Source organism: Entelurus aequoreus, linkage group LG06 (genome assembly GCF_033978785.1).
Source record: "Entelurus aequoreus isolate RoL-2023_Sb linkage group LG06, RoL_Eaeq_v1.1, whole genome shotgun sequence".
Lineage (NCBI taxonomy): Eukaryota > Metazoa > Chordata > Actinopteri > Syngnathiformes > Syngnathidae > Entelurus > Entelurus aequoreus.
This window is the reverse complement of record NC_084736.1, coordinates 6,479,758-6,503,060: the sequence shown is the minus strand read 5'-3', so window position 1 is coordinate 6,503,060 and position 23,303 is coordinate 6,479,758. Positions and strand designations below refer to the sequence as shown.

General features: G+C 35.8%; 1 protein-coding gene across 3 annotated transcripts in view; it reads right to left on the bottom strand.

The window, feature by feature from the left end:
* LOC133651786 (cdc42-interacting protein 4 homolog) overlaps positions 1-20,864 on the bottom strand; it is a 108,167-nt gene extending 87,303 nt beyond the window's left edge. For 2 of the 3 annotated variants that reach the window (XM_062049908.1, XM_062049909.1), the window contains exon 1: positions 20,562-20,864. In XM_062049908.1, the coding sequence (XP_061905892.1) occupies positions 20,562-20,585 (24 nt within the window). In that variant the 5' untranslated portion in view covers positions 20,586-20,864. The remainder of the gene's footprint in view (positions 1-20,561) is intronic. The other variant, XM_062049910.1, reaches the window with a different exon arrangement.
* Between the last annotated feature and the right edge of the window lie 2,439 nt (positions 20,865-23,303).

Sequence of the window (23,303 nt, the reverse complement as noted above, 5' to 3'; positions counted from 1 at the left end):
GTGTTTATCTGGAAAAATTAAAATCCTTAAAAAGGAAAACCGCACAAAATTAAATTTTATGGCAATATTTTAATGAAAATCAACCCTTTTTTGTTTGTTTTCAAATCTGCCATTTATAATAAAAATAGAAAAACAGCCCTAAATTTGTTTTTTGATTTGCGTTTCAGAATTGGAAATAGAATGAACGGAAGGTACACGGACCCCTTTTTTCTTTCTTTTATGCCATCTTACTAAAGCAGTTACAATTTGTTTTAATTCCCATTTTCGATTTTTAAACAATTAATATATTTGGATAATAGATAACGATCTGTTTTTTTGTTGTTTATAATCAATGTAGAAAAATTGGGGAAAATGTATTTTTATGTTAAATTATTTCTCTATTCCAAACGAAAAATTAATGACCCTTTGTCTGTGTACATTCTGTTCATTCCAATTCTGAAAATCAAATAAAAAAACAAAGGTAGGGCCGTATTTTCGATTTTTATTATAAATGGCAGATTTAAAAAAATGTTTTAAAAAAAGGGTTGATTTTCATTAAAATATTGCCATAAAATTTTATTTTGTGCCGTTTTCCTTTTATGGATTTTTATTTTTCCAGATAAATACTAAAATCCAATTCATGTTAATCCAAAACGTAAAAATGTGTGGTTATCTGTGTGATGACAAATTGAATCGGAAGCAGTATTTTTAGCTTTTCCTATTCGCTTTTAGCATGTTTTTAGCATAACGGTAACACTTTTGTTCAGCTGGAGTCCTATTGTCGCTTGAAAAAAAAGTGTCATTAAATAGTTGTCCAACTTTTGTTTCAGAAATGAAAATAGAAAAAAATGGCCCAAAATATGTTTTTTGATTCGCATTAGAGAATTCGAAATAGAATAAACCCATTACCAGTGGGAAAAGTGTGGAATCCAATGAGCCCTTTTACCTAAGTTACGGTCAGAGCGAAAAAAGATACGTCCTGCACTGCACTCTAGTCCTTCACTCTTACGTTCCTCATCCACAAATCTTTCATGCTCGCTCAAATTAATGGGGTAACCCAAATGTGGGCTCTGTACCGAGTTCAATGTTGTTGTGGCTTGTGCAGCCCTTTGAGACACTTGTGATTTAGGGCTATATAAATAAACATTGATTGATTGATTGATTGAATAAACGGGAGGTACACGGACCACCCTTCTTAGTTTTTTTCTCTATCTACTGTAGGGCTTGGCGATATATTGATATACTCGATATTTTGCAGGTTAGTCTCTGTGCGATATAGAAAATGACAATATGGTGATATTGGAGTATACATTCTCACGCAGTTGCTTTTAGCTGTGGGAATTACACTACAGGCTCTTCTCACTTTTTCTTGTCTCTACTTCTCACAGAGACATAAAACAAGCGCACCTTCTTACATACGTCACATACGTATACGCCCTCGCGGAGCAGAGAGGTAGCAGCACGGGTAACGTTAGCTGTGGTGCGAGTGGTAATACGAGAGACAGAAAGTGCGAATCCGGTAACAAATGAAGGAAGAATTAATTCCCAAGAAAAACAGCAGGGGGTCCATCGTCTGGCGGTGGTTTGTCTTCAAGCGGGAAGATGTCGAACAGACAACCGTAATATGTCAAGGGTGGGGCAAAAGTGTTGCTACAAAAAGTAGCATTACTGCTAATATGTAGCATCATTTGAAAAGTCACCTGCGAGAGAATGAAGAGTGCTTACTCCGCATGTCAACATCTCCGTTCGGTGCCACACCAACAAAATGCAGAGGCAACCATTCCCACATCAACACCGCATGAAACAAATAGTCAACAAGAGAAGGAGATAACGTCCGCAGGAACCTACCACATAGCGAAGGACGTACACTATTTGATTTCCTATTATGCAGCTCATTTTTATTCGACAGTTATGGAAATATCTTGTGTGACATCATGCACAAAAGTGCAATTTATTTGTTTTAAAGGCCTACTGAAAGTCACTACTAGCGACCACGCAGTCTGATAGTTTATATATCAATGATGAAATCTTAACATTGCAACACATGCCAATACGGCCGGGTTAACTTATAAAGTGACATTTTAAAGTTCCCGCCACACTTCCGGTTGAAAATCTCCTTTGGATATGATTTATGCGTGTGACGTCATAAAATGCACGGAAGTGTTTGGGCCCTATTGGACACAATACACAAAGCTCTGTTTTCTTCGACAAAATTCCACAGTATTCTGGACATCTGTGTTGGTGAATCTTTTGCAATTTGTTTAATGAACAATGGAGACTGCAAAGAAGAACGTTGTAGGTGGGATCGATCGGTGTATTAGCGGCTAAGTACAATACTTACAGCAACACAACAAGGACTACTTACTACGCCTAGCTGATGCTTGCCGCCAAACCCACGGATGAAGTCCTTCGTCGCGCCGTCGATCGCTAGAACGCAGGTGAGCACGGCTGTTGATGGGAAGATGAGGGCTGGCTGGCGTAGGTGGAGCGCTAATGTTTTTATCATAGTTCTGTGAGTTCCGGCTGCTAAGTTGCTAATTTAGCCTTAGCGTCGTTAGCAACAGCATTGTTAAGCCTTACCAGGCTGAGAATTATTAACCGTGTAGTTACATGTCCATGGTTTAATAGTATTTTATCTCTTCTGTCTATCCTTCCAGTCAGGGGTTTATTTATTTTGTTTCTATCTTCATTTGAGAACGATGCTAGCACGTTAGCTCAGTAGCTAAGTGTGTCACCGATGTATTGTCGTGGAGATAAAAGTCACTTTAAATGTCCATTTCCCGTGCTTGACTCTCATTTTCAAGAGGATATAGTATCCGAGGTGGTTTGAAATACAAATCCGTGATACACAATAGAAAAAGGAGAGAGTACATAGTTCTGTGAGTTCTGGTTGCTAAGTTGCTAAATTAGCCTTAGTGTCGTTAGCAACAGCATTGTTAAGCCTTACCAGGCTGAGAATTTTTAACCGTGTAGTTACATGTACATGGTTTAATTGTATTTTTGATCTTCTGTCTATCCTTCCAGTCAGGAATTTATGTATTTTGTTTCTATCTGCATTTGAGAACGATGCTATCACGTTAGCTCAGTAGCTAAGTGTGTCACCGATGTATTGTCTTGGAGATAAAAGTCACTTTAAATGTCCATTTCGCGTGCTCGACTCTCATTTTCAAGAGGATATAGTATCCGAGGTGATTTAAAATACAAATCCGTGATCCACAATAGAAAAAGGAGAGAGTGTGGAATCCAATGAGCCAGCTTGTACCTAAGTTACGGTCAGAGCGAAAAAAAGATACGTCCATCACTGCCTCTCAAGTCCTTCACTGTAACGTTCCTCATCTACGAATCTTTCAACCTGGCTCAAATTAATGGGGTAATCGTCGCTTTCTCGGTCCGAATCTCTCTAGCTGCTGGTGTAAACAATGGGGAAATGTGAGGAGCCTTTCAACCTGTGACGTCACGCTACTTCCGGTACAGGCAAGGCTTTTTTTATCAGCGACCAAAAGTTGCGAACTTTATCGTCGATGTTCTCTACTAAATCCTTTCAGCAAAAATATGGCAATATCGCGAAATGATCAAGTATGACACATAGAATGGATCTGCTAGCCCCGTTTAAATAAAAAAAATTCATTTCAGTAGGCCTTTCAATCTAATGTTGTTTTGATAAGTCATCTTAGTGACATCATGCACAAAAGTGCACTAATAGCTTGTTTTAAAATGTCTCTGACAATCTTGCACTTTGTTTTGAAATGATATCAATGTTTGTGCCACTGCTTAATAACTGTTTAATAAATACACTTTTGGTCAATTGACTTAGTTGTGATTTCCCTCTCTGCATGAAAGTTTAAAAGTAGCATATATTAATGCAGTATGAAGAAGAATGTTTTAATGTATACACATAGAATCATCATACTGCTGTGATTATATGCATCAAGTGTTCATTCAAGGCTAAAGCAAAATATCCACATATATATGGTGTATCGTGACATGGCCTAAGAATATCCAGATATTAAAAAAAGGCCATATCGCCCAGCCCTAATCTACTGTAATTTTTGGCTGACGGCACTGCCGCAAATCAGTAAGTCAGTCGCCCTTAAATTGACTCGGCAGCACCACCTGTTGTTGTGGAGTGTGAATTATGGATGCTGCTGGTGAGAATGGAAGAATCGCATGTGTGGAACAAAAAGTGGAAAAACAGTGCCTAAAGTATTAAATGCCTACTGAAATGAATTTTTTTTTATTTAAACGGGGATAGCAGATCCATTCTATGTGTCATACTTCATCATTTCGCGATATTGCCATATTTTTGCTGAAAGGATTTAGTAGAGAACATCGACGATAAAGTTCGCAACTTTTGGTCGCTGATAAAAAAAAGCCTTGCCTGTACCGGAAGTAGCGTGACGTCACAGGTTGAAAGGCTCCTCACATCTGCACATTGTTTACACCAGCAGCGAGAGCGATTCGGACCGAGAAAGCGACGATTACCCCATTAATTTGAGTGAGGATGAAAGATTTGTGGATGAGGAACGTGAGAGTGAAGGACTAGAGTGCAGTGCAGGACGTATCTTTTTTCGCTCTGACCGTAACTTAGGTACAAGGTCTCATTGGATTCCACACTTTCTCCTTTTTCTATTGTGGATCACGGATTTGTATTTTAAACCACCTCAGATACTATATCCTCTTGAAACTGAGAGTCGAGAACGCGAAATGGACAATCACAGTGACTTTTATCTCCACGACAATAGCACTTTAGCTACGGAGCTAACGTGATAGCATCGGGCTTAACTGCAGATAGAAACAAAAGAAATAAGCCCCTGACTGGAAGGATAGACAGAAGATCAACAATACTATTAAACCATGGACATGTAACTACACAGTTAATGCTTTCCAGCCTGGCGAAGCTTAACAATGCTGTTGCTAACGACGCCATTGAAGTTAACTTAGCTACGGGACCTCACCGACCTATGCTAAAAACATTAGCTATCCCCCTACGCCAGCCAGCCCTCATCTGCTCATCAACACCCGTGCTCACCTGCGTTCCAGCGATCGACGGAGCGACGAAGGACTTCACCCGTTAATCGATGCGGTCGGCGGCTAGCGTCGGATAGCGCGTCTGCTATCCAAGTCAAAGTCCTCCTGGTTGTGTTTCTGCAGCCAGCCGCTAATACACCGATCCCACCTACAGCTTTCTTCTTTGCAGTCTTCATTGTTCATTAAACAAATTGCAAAAGATTCACCAACACAGATGTCCAGAATACTGTGGAATTTTGCGATGAAAACAGAGCTTTTTGTATTGGATACAATGGTGTCCGAATACTTCCGCTTCAACCATTGACGTCACGCGCATACGTCATCATACATAGACGTTTTCAACCGGAAGTTTCGCGGGAAATTTAAAATGTCACTTTATAAGTTAACCCGGCCGTATTGGCATGTGTTGCAATGTTAAGATGTCATCATTGATATATAAACTATCAGACTGCGTGGTCGCTAGTAGTGGCTTTCAGTAGGCCTTTAAATTGAAGAAAATTGTCTTTAATTTCAACAAAATTTTAGTTCTACTTACAAATTGCTTTAACTTGAATAAAATTGTTATTCTCCTTGCAAATCCTTTTGTGTGTTTGTGGAACATTTGTGGAGTTTTGGCAGTAACTTCATTCCATCTGGGTGATTTATCCACTTTATCGACAAATTTGAGGTTTTTGTCGAAGACGATTTAGAAATGTAACAAAAGATAAATATTTTTTGTCTTCTTCCGTAGATTCCACCCCTCTGATTTCCTTAGCGGCACACCTACGAAAACATATCTTAAAGGCCTACTGAAAGCCACTACTAGCGACCACGCAGTCTGATAGTTTATATATCAATGATGAAATCTTAAAGGCCTACTGAAATGAATTTTTTTTATTTAAACGGGGATAGCAGATCTATTCTATGTGTCATACTTGATCATTTCGCGATATTGCCATATTTTTGCTGAAAGGATTTAGTATAGAACAACGACGATAAAGATTGCAACTTTTGGTATCTGATAAAAAAAAGGCTTGCACCTACCGGAAGTAGCGTGACGTAGTCAGTTGAACATATACGCAAAGTTCCCTATTGTTTACAATGATGGCCGCATGAAGTGAGAGAGATTCGGACCGAGAAAGCGACAATTTCCCCATTAATTTGAGCGAGGATGAAAGATTTGTGGATGAGTAAAGTGCAAGTGAAGGACTAGTGGGGAGTTGAAGCTATTCAGATAGGGAAGATGCTGTGAGAGCCGGGGGTGACCTGATATTCAGCTGGGAATGACTACAACAGTAAATAAACACAAGACATATATATACTCTATTAGCCACAACACAACCAGGCTTATATTTAATATGCCACAAATTAATCCTGCATAAAAACACCTGCGTGTTTGTTATGCTAGCTCCTAGCTCCTCTGCTAGCTCCTAGCTCCATAGAACACGCCAATACAATTCAAACACCTGATCAACACACACAATCACTCAGCCCAAAAGACCGTTTACCTAACCCAAGGTTCATAAAGCTTATATATTTTTAAAAAGTTACGTACGTGACGCGCACATACGGTCAAGTTATCGAATGTTTAGCAGCCAAGGCTGCATACTCACGGTACCTGATATTCAGCTGGGAATGACTACAACAGTAAATAAACACAAGACATATATATACTCTATTAGCCACAACACAACCAGGCTTATATTTAATATGCCACAAATTAATCCTGCATAATAACACCTGCGTGTTTGTTATGCTAGCTCCTAGCTCCTCTGCTAGCTCCTAGCTCCATAGAACACGCCAATACAATTCAAACACCCGATCAACACACACAATCACTCAGCCCAAAAGACCGTTCACCTAACCCAAGGTTCATAAAGCTTATATATTTTTAAAAAGTTACGTACGTGACGTGCACTTACGGTACGGTACGTGTTATGCTAGCTCCTAGCTCCTCTGCTAGCTCCTAGCTCCATAGAACACGCCAATACAATTCAAACACATGATCAACACACACAATCACTCAGCCCAAAAGACCGTTCACCTAACCCAAGGTTCATAAAGCTTATATATTTTAAAAAAGTTACGTACATACGCAAAAAAAAGCCAAAGCTGCATACTCACAGTAGCACGTCTGCGTCTTTGTCATCCAAATCAAAGTAATCCTGGTAAGAGTCTGTGTTGTCCCAGTTCTCTACAGGCGTCTGTGTATCCAAATCAAAAGTCCTCCTGGTTAGAGTCTCTGTTATCCGAGTTCTTCCATCTTGACTGCATCTTTCGGGAATGTAAACAAAGAAGCGCCGGCTGTGTACTGTTGTGGCTGACTACGTTCGAAAAATACGTCCATTTCGCACCGACAACTTTCTTCTTTGCTTGCTTGGCTTCCTTCTCCATAATGCAATGAACATGATTGAAACAGATTCACGAACACAGATGTCCAGAATACTGTGGAATTATGAAATGAAAACAGAGCTTTTTCGTACCGGCTTCAATGTGGAAGGCATACCCGTGTTCGTCGGGCTACGTCACGCGCATACGTCATCCTCAGAGGCGTTTCGAACCGGAAGTTTAGCGGCAAATTTAAAATGTCACTTTATAAGTTAACCCGGCCGTATTGGCATGTGTTATAATGTTAAGATTTCATCATTGATATATAAACTATCAGACTGCGTGGTCGGTAGTAGTGGGTTTCAGTAGGCCTTTAACATTGCAACACATGCCAATACGGCCGGGTTAACTTATAAAGTGACATTTTAAATTTCCCGTGAAACTTCCGCTTGAAAACGTCTATGTATGATGACGTATGCGCGTGACGTCACTAGTTAAACGGAAGTATTGGTACACCATTGTATCCAATACAAAAAGCTCGGTTTTCATCTCAAAATTCCACAGTATTCTGGACATCTGTGTTGGCGAATCTTTTGCAATTTGTTTAATGAACAATGGAGACTGCAAAGAAGAAAGCTGTAGGTGGGATCGGTGTATTAGCGGCTGGCTGCAGCAACACAACCAGGAGGACTTTGACTTGGATAGCAGACGCGCTATCCGACGTTAGCCGCCGACCGCATCGATGATCGGGTGAAGTCCTTCGTCGCGCCGTCGATCGCTGGAACGCAGGTGAGCACGGGTGTTGATGAGCAGATGAGGGCTGGCTGGCGTAGGTAGATAGCTAATGTTTTTAGCATAGCTCTGTGAGGTCCCGTTGCTAAGTTAGCTTCAATGGCGTCGTTAGCAACAGCATTTTTAAGCTTCGCCAAGCTGTAAATTATTAACCGTGTATTTACATGTCCGTGGTTTAATAGTATTGTTGATTTTCTGTCTATCCTTCCAGTCAGGGGCTTATTTATTTTGTTTCTATCTGCATTTGAGCCCGATGCTATCACGTTAGCTCAGTAGCTAAAGAGCTTCACCGATGTATTGTCGTGGAGATAAAAGTCACTGTGAATGTCCATTTCGCGTTCTCGACTCTCATTTTCAAGAGGATATAGTATCCCAGGTGGTTTAAAATACAAATCCGTGATCCACAATAGAAAAAGGAGAGAGTGTGGAATCCAATGAGCCAGCTTGTACCTAAGTTACGGTCAGAACTAAAAAAGATACGTCCTGCACTGCACTCTAGTCCTTCACTCTCACGTTCCTCATCCACAAATCTTTCATCCTGGCTCAAATTAATGGGGTAATCATCGCTTTCTCGGTCCGAATCTCTCTCGCTGCTGGTGTAAACAATGGGGAAATGTGAGCAGCCCTCCAGCCTGTGACGTCACGCTACTTCCAGTAGGGGCAAGGCTTTTTTTATCAGCGACCAAAAGTTGCGAACTTTATCGTCGTTGTTCTCTACTAAATCCTTTCAGCAAAAATATGGCAATGTCGCGAAATGATCAAGTATGACACATAGAATGGATCTGCTATCCCCGTTTAAATAAAAAAAAAAAATCATTTCAGTAGGCCTTTAAAGCTGACACTAACTAAGGCGAGACCTTTGTTGTTAGTAGTTTGGTTTTGTGGAAACAGGCATGGAACAAAATGACTGCACGCTTCAAAGTTTGGTTGAAAAAGCAACAGAAGCCTCCAGCGGAGTGCAGGAAATGCAAATCTTTACGAGGCGAACAAGACCGTGACAACAAAACAAACTAAGCAGCTTACTGCGGTGGAGTGACTCACACCAGGTAGGTATGCTGATGCCGTGTACGATAAGAAAGAAGCACAGTGGAGATAGGGCTGCAACTAACGACTCATTTGAATGTCGCCTTGTCATCACCATTAGTTGACTAGTCGGATTATAAAGCGTACACATATTTAATGGCTATCATTTTTCCATCGATCTATAATGCAGCTTAATTTAGTTCAGGCATGTGCTTATAAACAAAGATGACTTATTTATTTATACTATAACTGCTGCTCATTCAGCTGTTACAAAAATTAAAAACGGCCATTAAAATGCTGTTCATTTAAAAGAAAAGAAAGGCAAATTGCTAAAAAAAAATTTAAATAACATTGTTTATGTATAAAAAAAAAATTAAAAAGCAGGTAAAATAGCAGCAATAAAAACAAACAACAAAACAAAAATCTAACCGACTCAAACAGAAAACAAGCATTTTGTATTGATGTAGTTAAAAAGCTGCCCACCTGTATATTGACTATTGATTAATTTACGGTAGTTTTAGCGCTCTAATAGACTCAATGTATAGAATTGTATTATTGATTAATTCTTAACATGTTAGCTATCTAATAAATCAGGCCTGGGCAATTATTTTGCCTCGGGGGGCCAAATTTAGAGAAAAAAATGTGTCTGGGGGCCGGTATATCTATTTTTAGGAACACTAATACAAAACCTCACAATTATGTCTGAATGCTAAAAACGTTATGACAGACCGCCTTAAAAAAACAGAATGGAATATTAATTTTTTTTACTGAATGAGACACCCATTAGAATAAAGAATGTGGGATTTACAATATTAACTATGAAGGATAAAACACTGAATATTGACAACATGTGAACATCACACCCCCTCTCCATCCACATACTTTACAATCAAGCGAAACTGTTCGAATAATTACGTATAAGTTATCACACAACTCTTATGCTTAAAGGCCGTTGCTATAGTTATTATCAATGGTACTGAAGTTGTACTTTGTACCTCAACGCAGACAAAACAGAGACGGGGGCGAAATCACGAGCGTCAGCACATTTCCATTCTGAATAATCACGTGTTGTGTCTACTGGGGGCTGCTTGCATTACCCCTGCCTTCAGAAGCAGCCTCAGTGATGTTAACTAGGGACCTCCTGAATAAATAGAGGAGCACGTGGGGCTCAAATGGGGGTACGCATACCCCTGGGGGTACTTGAAGGGGTACGTGAGATTTTTTTAAAATGTCTGTCAAAAAGAACTGTGAAAAGAAATGCAACAATGCAATATTCAGTGTTGACAGCTAGATATTTTGTGGAAATGTTCCATAAATATTGATGTTAAAGATTTATTTTATTGTGAAGAAATGTTTAGAATTAAGTATGAATCCAGATGGATCTCTATTACAATCCCCAAAGAGGGCACTTTAAGTTGATGATTACTTCTATGTGTAGAAATCTTTATTTATAATTGAATCACTTGTTTATTTTTCAACAAGTTTTTAGTTATTTTTATATCTTTTTTTCCCAAATAGTTCAAGAAAGACCACAAGAAATGAGCAATATTTTGCACTGTTATACAATTTAATAAATCAGAAACTGATGACATAGTGCTGTATTTTACTTCTTTATCTCTTTTTTTCAACCCAAAATACTTTGCAGCTAATCGTTTAGTGGCCCCCCACACATTCTGCAAAAATTGCAAAATTTATAGTATTGCAAAAATTTAAAAAAAAAACATTTTAAAACAGTGGAATGAGGTGAAATCTCACGAGAAAAAGTTGCAATGTTGACACAAAGCTGCCATGCAGGCTGTTTTGTTTTCTTTTGTCTTTGTTTATTTTTATTTTTGCCAATGCTCAAGAAAAAGAAAAAAAATCTATGTTACAATGAATTATTACTTAAAAAATGTCACTTTAAAATGTTTTATGTGGAAAAAATATTGCATATATTGTGTGGTTGTCATATAAAAACATCAAAGTTTTATTTGACAAAAGCGCATAAAACAAACAAAATAATACTTCAAACGTACAATCGACAGATATATCTGAAACTGATCTCGTAATTTAAGTGTGAAAAGTAAAAAAAAATAATAATAAAAATGTATCACTTTATGAGTGGGGGACCTTTTGGTTCCTAAATATATTTAGTGGGATTTTATTTAACTTTTCACTGTGATTACTCAAAAATATTAAAGAATTCAAATCAATGGTGTCCTGCATTATTGATCTTTTAGGGCTCTAATTTCTAAATACTGCATATTTCAGTTTTACTATACAAAACAAAGTTGTCTTTGATAGAAAAGGCATAAAAACCTGTTTGTTTTTTTACTTGATATCAACCTGAAGTTGATATAGAGCAGGGGTCACCAACGCGGTGCCCGCGGGCACCAGGTAGCCCGTAAGGACCAGATGAGTAGCCCGCTGGCCTGTTCTAAAAATAGCTCAAATAGCAGCACTTACCAGTGAGATGCCTCTATTTTTTTAAATTTTATTTATTTACTAGCAAGCTGGTCTCGCTTTGCCCGACATTTTTAATTCTAAGAGAGACAAAACTCAAATAGAATTTGAAAATCCAAGAAAATATTTTAAAGACTTGGTCTTTACTTGTTTAAATAAATTCATTATTTGTTTTACTTTGCCTCTTATAATTTTCAGAGAGACAATTTTAGAGAAAAAATACAACCTTAAAAATGATTTTAGGATTTTTAAACACATATACCTTTTTACCTTTTAAATTCCTTCCTCTTCTTTCCTGACAATTTAAATCAATGTTCAAGTAATTTTTTTTTTTTTATTGTAAAGAATAATAAATACATTTTAATTTAATTCTTCATTTTAGCTTCTGTTTTTTCGACGAAGAATATTTGTGAAATATTTCTTCAAACTTATTATGATTAAAATTATTCTGGCAAACCTAGAAAATCTGTAGAATCAAATTTAAATCTTATTTCAAAGTCTTTTGAATTTCTTTTAACATTTTTGTTCTGGAAAATCTAGAAGAAATAATGATTTGTCTTTGTTAGAAATATAGCTTGGTCCAATTTGTTATATATTCTAACAAAGTGCAGATTGGATTTTAACCTATTTAAAACATGTCATCCAAATTCTAAAATTAATCTTAATCAGGAAAAATTACTAATGATGTTCCATAAATTATTTTTTTTATTTTTTCAAAAAGATTCGAATTAGCTAGTTTTTCCTCTTCTTTTTTTCGGTTGAATTTTGAATTTTAAAGAGTCGAAATTGAAGATAAACTATGTTTCAAAATTTTATTGTCATTTTTTTCGTGTTTTCTCCTCTTTTAAACCGTTCAATTAAGTGTAAATATCATTAATTATTAATAATAACATAGAGTTAAAGGTAAATTGAGCAAATTGGCTATTTTCGGCAATTTATCTAAGTGTGTATCAAACTGGTAGCCCTTCGCATTAATCACTACCCAAGAAGTAGCTCTTGCTTTCAAAAAGGTTGGTGACCCCTGATATAGAGATATACTGTAAAAAATAATAATAATAATTTGACTTATTTTTAACATTTTAATGACTAAGACCCTTTACCTTTGATTGGTCCCCGGGAGCCCTAAAGGTTAAAAAAAAAAAAACTATATATTTTGTTATGGTTTGAAAATGAAAAATATCCAAATGGCCCCCGTACGCTTACATTTTTCCGTGTGTGGCCCTCAGTGGAAAAAGTTTGGACACCCCTGGATTAGGGGGTACTTGAATTAAAATAATGTTCACAGGGGGTACATCACTGAAAAAATGTTGAGAACCACTGCCTTAGAGCGTAGGGTGAAACTGTAACTGAGTGCACAGCCCAATACGTCTCTCCTCATGAGCAAAATTCAACTCTGTCTCTGCCCGATTCCTTCTTCTTGTCTTGTGTAATAGATAGTTTGGTGTTTGAACCTGACAGAAACGCAACAAAAATGCAACAAACATAGCGGAATATGAACGTGAAGGGTAAAAATAAACCACCTACAATCTGATATATGTGATACATCACTAAGATTTAGAACTTTGTTGTAAAAAACTCCTTCCGCGTCTGTCCCTGGCACCCGCATTTCAGGCTGACTCTGTGGAAACGCTCCCCACCCACACTGCTTGGTGCCTCGTCTGAGCTGCTGTGACTTAATTACCGTAGTACTTAATTAGATTACCATAGTAACTAATTAAAATGACCATAGTAACTAGTATATCATGCAAAAGCGCAGATTCCAACCATTGAAATACTTTGTATAGTTCAAGTTACGGTCATCAGAAAACATGACCGCACATCATAATGGCGGCTAAACCTTCAATCTTAAAGATCTAAAAAAATTATTTGGGAATGACTAAAAAACTGGTGTATCAGATGTACTGCCACAAAAAATGTTTTATTGTGGACAATGTCGACTAATCGTTGCGCCCCTAGTGGAGAACGATCACTAAAGCAGTCGCTCTGCACACCACCAAGATGTGTGAATGAAAAAGCCTGCAAATTATCTACTTACTGAAACTGTAGTCCTCTCAATGTTTTACTTGTTTAGTTATTTGCATACCATGTAATGTATTAGTACTAGGGATGTCCGATAATATCGATAAATGCCTTAAAACGTGATATCGGAAATTATCGGTACCGGTTTCAAAAAGTAAAATTTATGACTTTTTAACATAGGAAGTACAGAGCACCAATAAACCTTGAAGGCACTGCCTTCGCGTGCCCAGTCACATAATATCTACGGCTTTTCACACACACACAAGTGAATGCAAGGCATACTTGATGAACAGCCATACAGGTCACACTGAGGGTGGACGTATAAACAACTTCAACACTGTTACAAATATGCGCCACACTGTGAACCCACACCAAAGAAGAATGACAAACACATTTCGGGAGAACATCCGCAACGTAACACAACAGAACAAACACCCAGAACCCCTTGCAGCACTAACTCTTCCGGGACGCAACAATATACACCCCCACTACCCACCTCAACCCCGCCCCACCTACCCCGCCCACCTCAACCTCCTCATGCTCTCTCAGGGAGAGCATGTCCCAAATTCCAAGCTGCTGTTTTGAGGCATGTTAAAAAAAATAATGCACTTTGTGACTTCAATAATAAATATGGCAGTGCCATGTTGGCATTTTTTTTCCCATAACTTGAGTTGATTTATTTTGGAAAACATTGTTACATTGTTTAATGCATCCAGCGGGGCATCACAACAAAATTAGGCATAATAATTAGGGATGTCCAATAATATCGGCCTGCCGATATTATCGGCCGATAAATGCGTTAAAATGTAATATCGGAAATTATCGGTATCGGTTTTTTTATTATCTGTATCGGGATTTTTTGGTTTTTTTTTTATTAAATCAACATAAAAAACACAAGATACACTTACAATTAGTGCACCAACCCAAAAAACCTCCCTCCCCCCATTTCTTTTTGTTATCAATATTCTGGTTCCTACATTACATATCAATATATATCAATACAGTCTGCAAGGGATACAGTCCGTAAGCACACATGATTGTGCTTGCTGCTGGTCCACTAATAGTACTAACCTTTAACAGTTAATTTGACTCATTTTCATTCATTACTAGTTTCTATGTAACTGTTTTTATATTGTTTTACTTTCTTTTTTATTCAAGAAAATGTTTTTAATTTAGTTCTCTTATTTTTTATTTTTTTTAAAAAGTACCTTATCTTCACCATACATGGTTGTCCAAATTAGGCATAATAATGTGTTAATTCCACGACTGCATATATCGGTTGATATCGGTATCGGTTGATATCGGTATCGGTAATTAAAGAGTTGGACAATATCGGAATATCGGATATCGGCAAAAAGCCATTATCGGACATCCCTAATAATAATGTGTTCATTCCACGACTGTATATATCAGTAGATATCGGAATCGGTAATTAAGAGATGGACAATATCGGAATATCGGCAAAAAAGCCATTATTGGACATCTCTAATTTCAACATTTCTGACAACGAAGATTTGCGTCAGCCTGCGACGCAGTCATTTTGATAGTAGGCTAATATAGCTAATATAGACACTTACATCATGTGTTGTCTTCATTATAACACTTATATAAGACTTTTAAAGTCATTTTGATAGTAGGCTAATATAGACACTTACATCATGTGTTGTCTTCATTATAACACTTATACAAGACTTTTAAAGTCATTTTGATAGTAGGCTAATATAGCTAATATAGACACTTACATCATGTGTTGTCTTCATTATAACACTTATATAAGACTTTTAAAGTCATTTTGATAGTAGGCTAATATAGACACTTACATCATGTGTTGTCTTCATTATAACACTTATACAAGACTTTTAAAGTCATTTTGATAGTAGGCTAATATAGCTAATATAGACACTTACATCATGTGTTGCCTTCATTATAACACTTATATAAGACCTTTACATTTTTTGTGGCTCCAGACATTTTTTTTGTTAGTTTTTTCCGTCTAATAAGGCTCTTTTAACATTTGGGGTTGCCGACCCCATGACTTAACCGAACATGACAAGCGAGAACGCATTTTGATTAGGGATGTCCGATAATGGCTTTTTGCCGATATCCGATATTCCGATATTGTCCAACTCTTTAATTACCGATACCGATATCAACCGATACCGATATCAACCGATATATGCAGTCGTGGAATTAACACATTATTATGCCTAATTTGGACAACCAGGTATGGTGAAGATAAGGTACTTTTTTTAAAAATTAGTAAAATAAGATAAATAAATTAAAAACATTTTCTTGAATAAAAAAGAAAGTACAACAATATAAAAACAGTTACATAGAAACTAGTAATGAATGAAAATTAGTAAAATTAACTGTGAAAGGTTAGTACTATTAGTGGAGCAGCAGCACGCACAATCATGTGTGCTTACGGACTGTATCCCTTGCAGACTGTATTGATATATATTGATATATAATGTAGGAAGCAGAATATTAATAACAGAAAGAAACAACCCTTTTGTGTGAATGAGTGTAAATGGGGGAGGGAGGTTTTTTGGGTTGGTGCACTAATTGTAAGTGTATCTTGTGTTTTTTATGTTGATTTAAAAATAAAATAAATTTAAAAAAAACGATACCGATAAAAAAAACGATACCGATAATTTCCGATATTACATTTTAACGCATATATCGGCCGATAATATCGGCAGGCCGATATTATCGGACATCTCTAATTTTGATTCAAGTGGATGAGCTAAATGATGATGAAACGTGCACAGTTGCTTTACTGCATCATTGTTTACCTTTAGGTTCTTTGATCTTATGGTCAGAATGCTTTTTTGTGCCAGCAAAATGAACAAGGAGTAATAATCAGCATTTTTGATGCACTGCGGGTGAACTTCTTTTGCATTCTTGCAATAATAAAATTGCCGACGCACATGTGTCGGCTTTACCAAAGTAGTAACCATGCTTAAACGCCCTTGTGTTATTGATTAACTAAACTTAAACTTAGACTTAGACAGACTTTAATGATCCACAAGGGAAATAGTTCCACACAGTAGCTCAGTTACTAAGGATAATGCAGGTATAAAGTAGACTAAAATGTACCGTAGTAGCAATATAAAATATAACAAATTGTAATATTTACATATTATGTATACAGTATATGATATATACTGATATATTTTTATATAACATATACAATATATAACAATGACCATGTACAATATTACATAACAGCTGCAGCATAAAATAGAGAGTAGATCCAGCAGAAAATTGACTTTATCAGTGAATTCTCAGAGTTTGTTGCTGATCTTGTGACGCACGCAGATAATATAATTATAATGGGGGATTTTAATATCCATATGAATCCCCCATCGGGCCCTCCGTGCGTGGCGCTCCAGACTATAATTGATAGCTGTGGTCTTACACAAATAATAAATGAACCCACGCATCGCAACGGTAATACAATAGATCTAGTGCTTGTCAGGGGCGTCACCACCTCCAAAGTCATGATACTCCCGTACACTAAAGTAATGTGCGATCGTTACCTGATACAATTTGAAGTTCTGACTCAAAGAGAGGTAGTTAACATAGAAGCGGTAATGTAATTATTATTATAATACAACTCATACCTTTTTGTGCATCAATGAGGCCCTACTGGATGATGATTTGGTTGCAAATGTAAAATAACAGCATCTCTATGGAAGCTAAGCGTCAACTATGGAGCCTATCCCCAAATGGTGTCATACAGTGTTTTTCAACCACTGTGCCGCGGCACACTAGTGTACCGTGAGATACAGTCTGGTGTGCCGTGGGAGATTATGTAATTTCACCTAATTGGGTTAAAAATATTTTTTGCAAAATCAGTAATTATAATCCGTTGTTGAGTGTCTATGCTGTCTAGAGCTCGGAAGAGTAACCGTGTAATACTCTTCCATATCAGTAGGTGGCAGCAGGTAGCTAATTGCTTTGTAGATGTCGGGAACGGCGACGATGGTTTGCAGGTAAAACGAGTAGCTAACGCTTAAACCAAAAATAAACAAAAGGTGAGTGCCCCAAAGAAAAGGCATTGGCTATGCAAAACCAAGCTAAAACCGAAAGTAAATAAAAACAGAATGCTGGACGACAGCAAAGACTTACAGCGCGTGGAGCAGCAGACGGCGTCCACAAAGTACATCCATACATGACATGACAATCAACACCAAAATAGGAGAGCAAGACAAGAACTAAAACACTACACACAGGAAAACAGCAAAAAAAAAGTCCAAATAAGTCAGGGTGTGATCTGACAGGTGGTGACAGTACACCTACTTTGAGACAAGAGCTATATTAATGCATGCTTGACTATGGTTTGAATTCATATCCAACAATTGCCAGAATTACCTTTTACTGTCAATATCGGCTGCTGAGTTTGGCAAAGTTTTGGATGACAATGACTGGAAATCAAATAAATGACAGCACTTCTTGTTCAAAGCTTAATCTAACACAGTTTAAGGTTGTCCATCGCACATATTTTACTAAGGCTAAACTTTCCCAAATGTATGCCAACACTGCAGACACATGTAATCGCTGTCAATAGACTCCTGCAAACATGACACGCAAGTTCTGGTCATTTTTCAAACATTTTTAAACATCTTGCAGATGCACAACAATTTGTGCAGAATCGGCTATTTTTGGAATCGCACCAAGCTCTCAAAAAAATTAAGCAGACTTTTAGGGATAGTATCGCCTTTGTATCATTAATAGCTCGCAGAAGGATTTATTTGGAGTGGAAACCACAGTATGGCTTAAGGACCTGATGTTTTTCTTAGATTTCGAGAAAATTAAGTATATTCTGAGGGGTACACCAAAACAACTTGACTTGACCTGGGGCTGCGTAATTAGTTATAGGGGGTGTTATAGAATAGAATAGAAAGTACTTTATTGATCCCTCGGGGAAATTCAGCACCACAGTTCGCTCACAATAAACACTTGGGTATTTTTTACATGTGAATAATATAAATACAGTCTATTATACAGCATTATTCACATGTGAATAACATAAATACTGTCTATTATACAGCATTATTCACATGTGAATAATATAAATACAGTCTATTATACAGCATTATTCACATGTGAATAACATAAATACAGTCTATTATAGAGCATTATTCACATGTGAATAATATAAATACAGTCTATTATAGAGCATTATTCACATGTGAATAACATAAATACAGTCTATTATACAGCATTATTCACATGTGAATAACAAATACTGTCTATTATACAACATTATTCACATGTGAATAATATAAACAGTCTATTACACAGCATTATTCACATGTGAATAACATAAATACAGTCTATTATACAGCATTATTCACATGTGAATAACATAAATACAGTCTATCATATAGCATTATTCACATGTGAATAATATAAATACAGTCTATTATACAGCATTATTCACATGTGAATAATATAAATACAGTCTATTATACAGCATTATTCACATGTGAATAATATAAATACAGTCTATTATACAGCATTACTCACATGTGAATAACATAAATACAGTCTATTATACAGCATTATTCACATGTGAATAATATAAATACAGTCTTTTATAGAGCATTATTCACATGTGAATAATATAAATACAGTCTATTATACAGCATTACTCACATGTGAATAACATAAATACAGTCTATCATACAGCATTATTCACATGTGAATAACATAAATACAGTCTATTATACAGCATTATTCACATGTGAATAATATCAATCAATCAATCACTCAATGTTTATTTATACAGCCCTAAATCACAAGTGTCTCAAAGGGCTGCACAAGCCACAACGACATCCTCGGTACAGAGCCCACATATAAATACAGTCTATTATACAGCATTATTCACATGTGAATAATATAAATACAGTCTATTATACAGCATTATTCACATGTGAATAATATAAATACAGTCTATTATACAGCATTATTCACATGTGAATAACAAAAATACAGTCTATTATACAGCATTATTCACATGTGAATAACAAAAATACAGTCTATTATACAGCATTATTCACATGTGAATAACAAAAATACAGTCTATTATACAGCGTTATTCACATGTGAATAATATAAATACATTATGCATTTACAGTACATGTACAGTCAAAATGAACATATGCATTATACAGTCTGATGGCATGCATTACATACTATACATTACCATTTGCACAATATTAATTTATATTATGTGTTGTCAACTTTTTACTTTGTCATTGCCTGAAATAGATAAATAAATGAAAAAAATTTAATGAAATGGCTGTCGGTATGAAGGACTTCCTGTGTCGTTCTTTTTTTATTTTTAATATAATAAAAATAATTTTATTATATTACTCATATGATTTTTCTGTAATTGTATTTATTTTAGTTTTTTTTACTTAAATTTTTTTGGGGGCTGAAGGGGCTTGGGACAACAACAAAAAAGAGTGTCTGTTTTCTCAGTACCTGTAATATGATTTCCCTATCAAATAAATATTATAAAAAATTAAAACAAACAAAAAAAAAGGTTGAAAAACACTGGTTTGATGCATTCAAGCCTCCTGGGCAACCTTAGTGTTTACAAACACGCAGCAGCTTTTTTTTTTGCAGTGCCATCAACATAAAGGATGTGACGTCACAACCTTGATGTGCGGACACAACATTAGGCACACCTGCATTTAAAAAAACAAAAAAACAAATTTAATATATATATATATATGAGTCTTTCCTAAAACTAGCAGGGATTTTTGCGTAGTGGAGACTTATACGAGTGCCTAAAGAAGTTAAAAAGTTAGTTAAATTGGACTAACTTTTACAAGGGGGGAATTGTCGTGGGTGACCCTGAACGCACCACCGTTAAATACAGCAGCTAGCTAAGCATAAAGCCAGCATACATTCCCTCCTCCCCGCCTATCTTGGCGCTATGTCCCGCAGCGACTCACCCAAAGCTCGGTGCCCCAGTCCATGTTCAGCCCGCTGGCCCAGCCTCACCACCGCCGAGGGAAATACAAAAGAACTTCTCCTGAAGTTGTCTCGGGAGTTTGTCGCAGAGGCGTCGCTTCCTTCAACAAGTCACGTCCACACGCTCACATAATTGGCTCATTAAAGGCCGCGCACAGCTGCTCGTCTAGTTTGTCCAAATATTTTTCATAGCGGAGGGAAAGCGAGATGAAACTGGGTTTCATATCCGCGTCACTCCCAAATCCTTAAAACCCTTAAAGGGCCAGCGCGCAACATTACATGACAGTGTGGGCGGGGCCTGGGCCCAGGGGGCGCGCGCGCGCAGATGTGTGACGTACGGGTGCGACGCGCGCACGTACCGCGTCACGTGACACGCCACGCCACGTACCTTATAAAGTACCTCCGGTAAAGATGTGTATTTACAACTTTAATAATGTATGCATGCTTTGCAAATGAAAAGAAAAAGAAATAAAAAATCTTGTTGTGGAATTTCACAAGAAAAAGGTCACAATTTCACAAGTAAAAGTTAGAATTGTGGCAGTGTTATAATAAAAGTCGTCATTTTACTCGAGGCGAGTCAAAATTTTACAAGAAAAACTGAACATTTGTGCAATGTTATGATAAAAGTTGGAATTTTACAAGCGCATGAGCGGAAAATTCCTTATTATTTTCCTTTTTTTTAATCCTCAGAACCCAACTTTTCAGACCCAGGTTAGAAGAAATAAAATAAGACGATAAAACACAAATAAAAGAAATACAAGCAGAAATAAAATGAATAAGAACTTGTATAAAACATTTTTTTTTAAAAGGCTCCAGCACCCCCCGTGACCCCAAAAGGGACAAGCTGTATAAAATGCATGGATGGATGGACAAGCAGAAATAAAATTTAAAAAAAACGTGTATTAAAAAAATAAAATAAATAAATAAAATAAATAAAAATAAAAATAAAATAAATAAACTTAATTAATAATGAATCCCAGGTGGGATTCATACCACAGAAGAAAAAACATACAATGATAAAACACAAATAAAAGAAATACAAGCAGAAATAAAATAAATAAAAACTTGTATTTAAAAAAATAAAAAAAATTAATTGATGCACACACAATGATTTTGGGCTAAAATAAATCAACTAAATTAATAATCAATATGTTTCTTATCCCAGGGGGATCCATATCACAGATTAAATAAAATAAGATGATAAAACACAAATAAAAGAAATACAAGCAGAAATAAAATAAATAAAAACTTGTATTAAAAAAATAAAATAAATAAATAAAATGTATGTACACGCAATGATTTTGTGCTAAAATAAATAAACTTAATTAATAATGAATCCCAGGTGGGATCCATACCACAGAAGAAAAAACATACAATGATAAAACACAAATAAAAGAAATACAAGCAGAAATAAAATAAATAAAAACTTGTATTTTAAAAAAAAAAAATTAATTGATGTACACACAATGATTTTGGGCTAAAATAAATCAACTAAATTAATAATCAATATGTTTCTTATCCCAGGGGGATCCGTATCACAGAATAAATAAAATAAGACGATAAAACACAAATAAAAGAAATACAAGCAGAAATAAAATAAATAAAAACTTGTATTAAAAAAAAAACTTAAATAGATGTACACACAATGATTTTGTGCTAAAATAAATCAACTTAATTAATAAGGAATATGTTTCTTATCCCAGGTGGGATCCATATCACAGAAGAAATAAAAATAAGACGATAAAACACAAATAAAAGAAGTACAAGCAAAATAAAATAAATAAAAACGTGTATAAAAATTTAAAAAAAGGCTCCAGCACCCCCCGTGACCCCAAAAGGGACAAGCGGTATAAAATGGATGGATGGATGGACAAGCACAAATAAAATAAATAAAAACTTGTATTAAAAAATTTTTTAAAAATTTAAATGTAGGTACACACAATGATTTTGTGCTAAAATAAATAATTTTAATTAATAATGAATATTTTTCATATCCCAGGGGGGACCCACATCACAGAAGAAATAAAAATAAGACGATAAAACACAAATAAAAGAAATACAAGCAGAAATAAAATAAATAAAAACTTGTATAAACATTAAAAATATATATTTAATGTACACACAATGATTTTGTGCTAAAATAAATAAACTTAATTAATAATGAATATGTTTCTTATCCCAGGGGGGACCCATATCACAGAAGAAATAAAAATAAGATGATAAAACACAAATAAAAAAAATACAAGCAGAAATAAAATAAATAAAAACTTGTATAAAAATTTAAAAAAAAGCTCCAGCACCCCCCGTTGACCCCAAAAGAGACAAGCAGTAGAAAATGGATGTATGGATGGATGGATGGACAAGCAGAAATAAAATAAATTAAAAACTTGTATTAAAAAAAATTAAAAATAAATACAATTTATGTACACACAATGATTTTGTGCTAAAATAAATAAACTTAATTAATAATGCATATGTGTCTTATCCCAGGGGGGATTCATATCACAGAAGAAATAAAATAAGACGATAAAACACAAATAAAAGAAATAAAAGTAGAAATAAAATAAATAAAAACTTGTATGAAAATTTAAAAAATATATTTAATGTACACACAATGATTTTGTGCAAACAAAGATCAACTAAATTAATAATCAATATGTTCCTTATCCCAGGGAGGATCCATATCACAGAAGAAATAAAATAAGACGATAAAACACAAATAA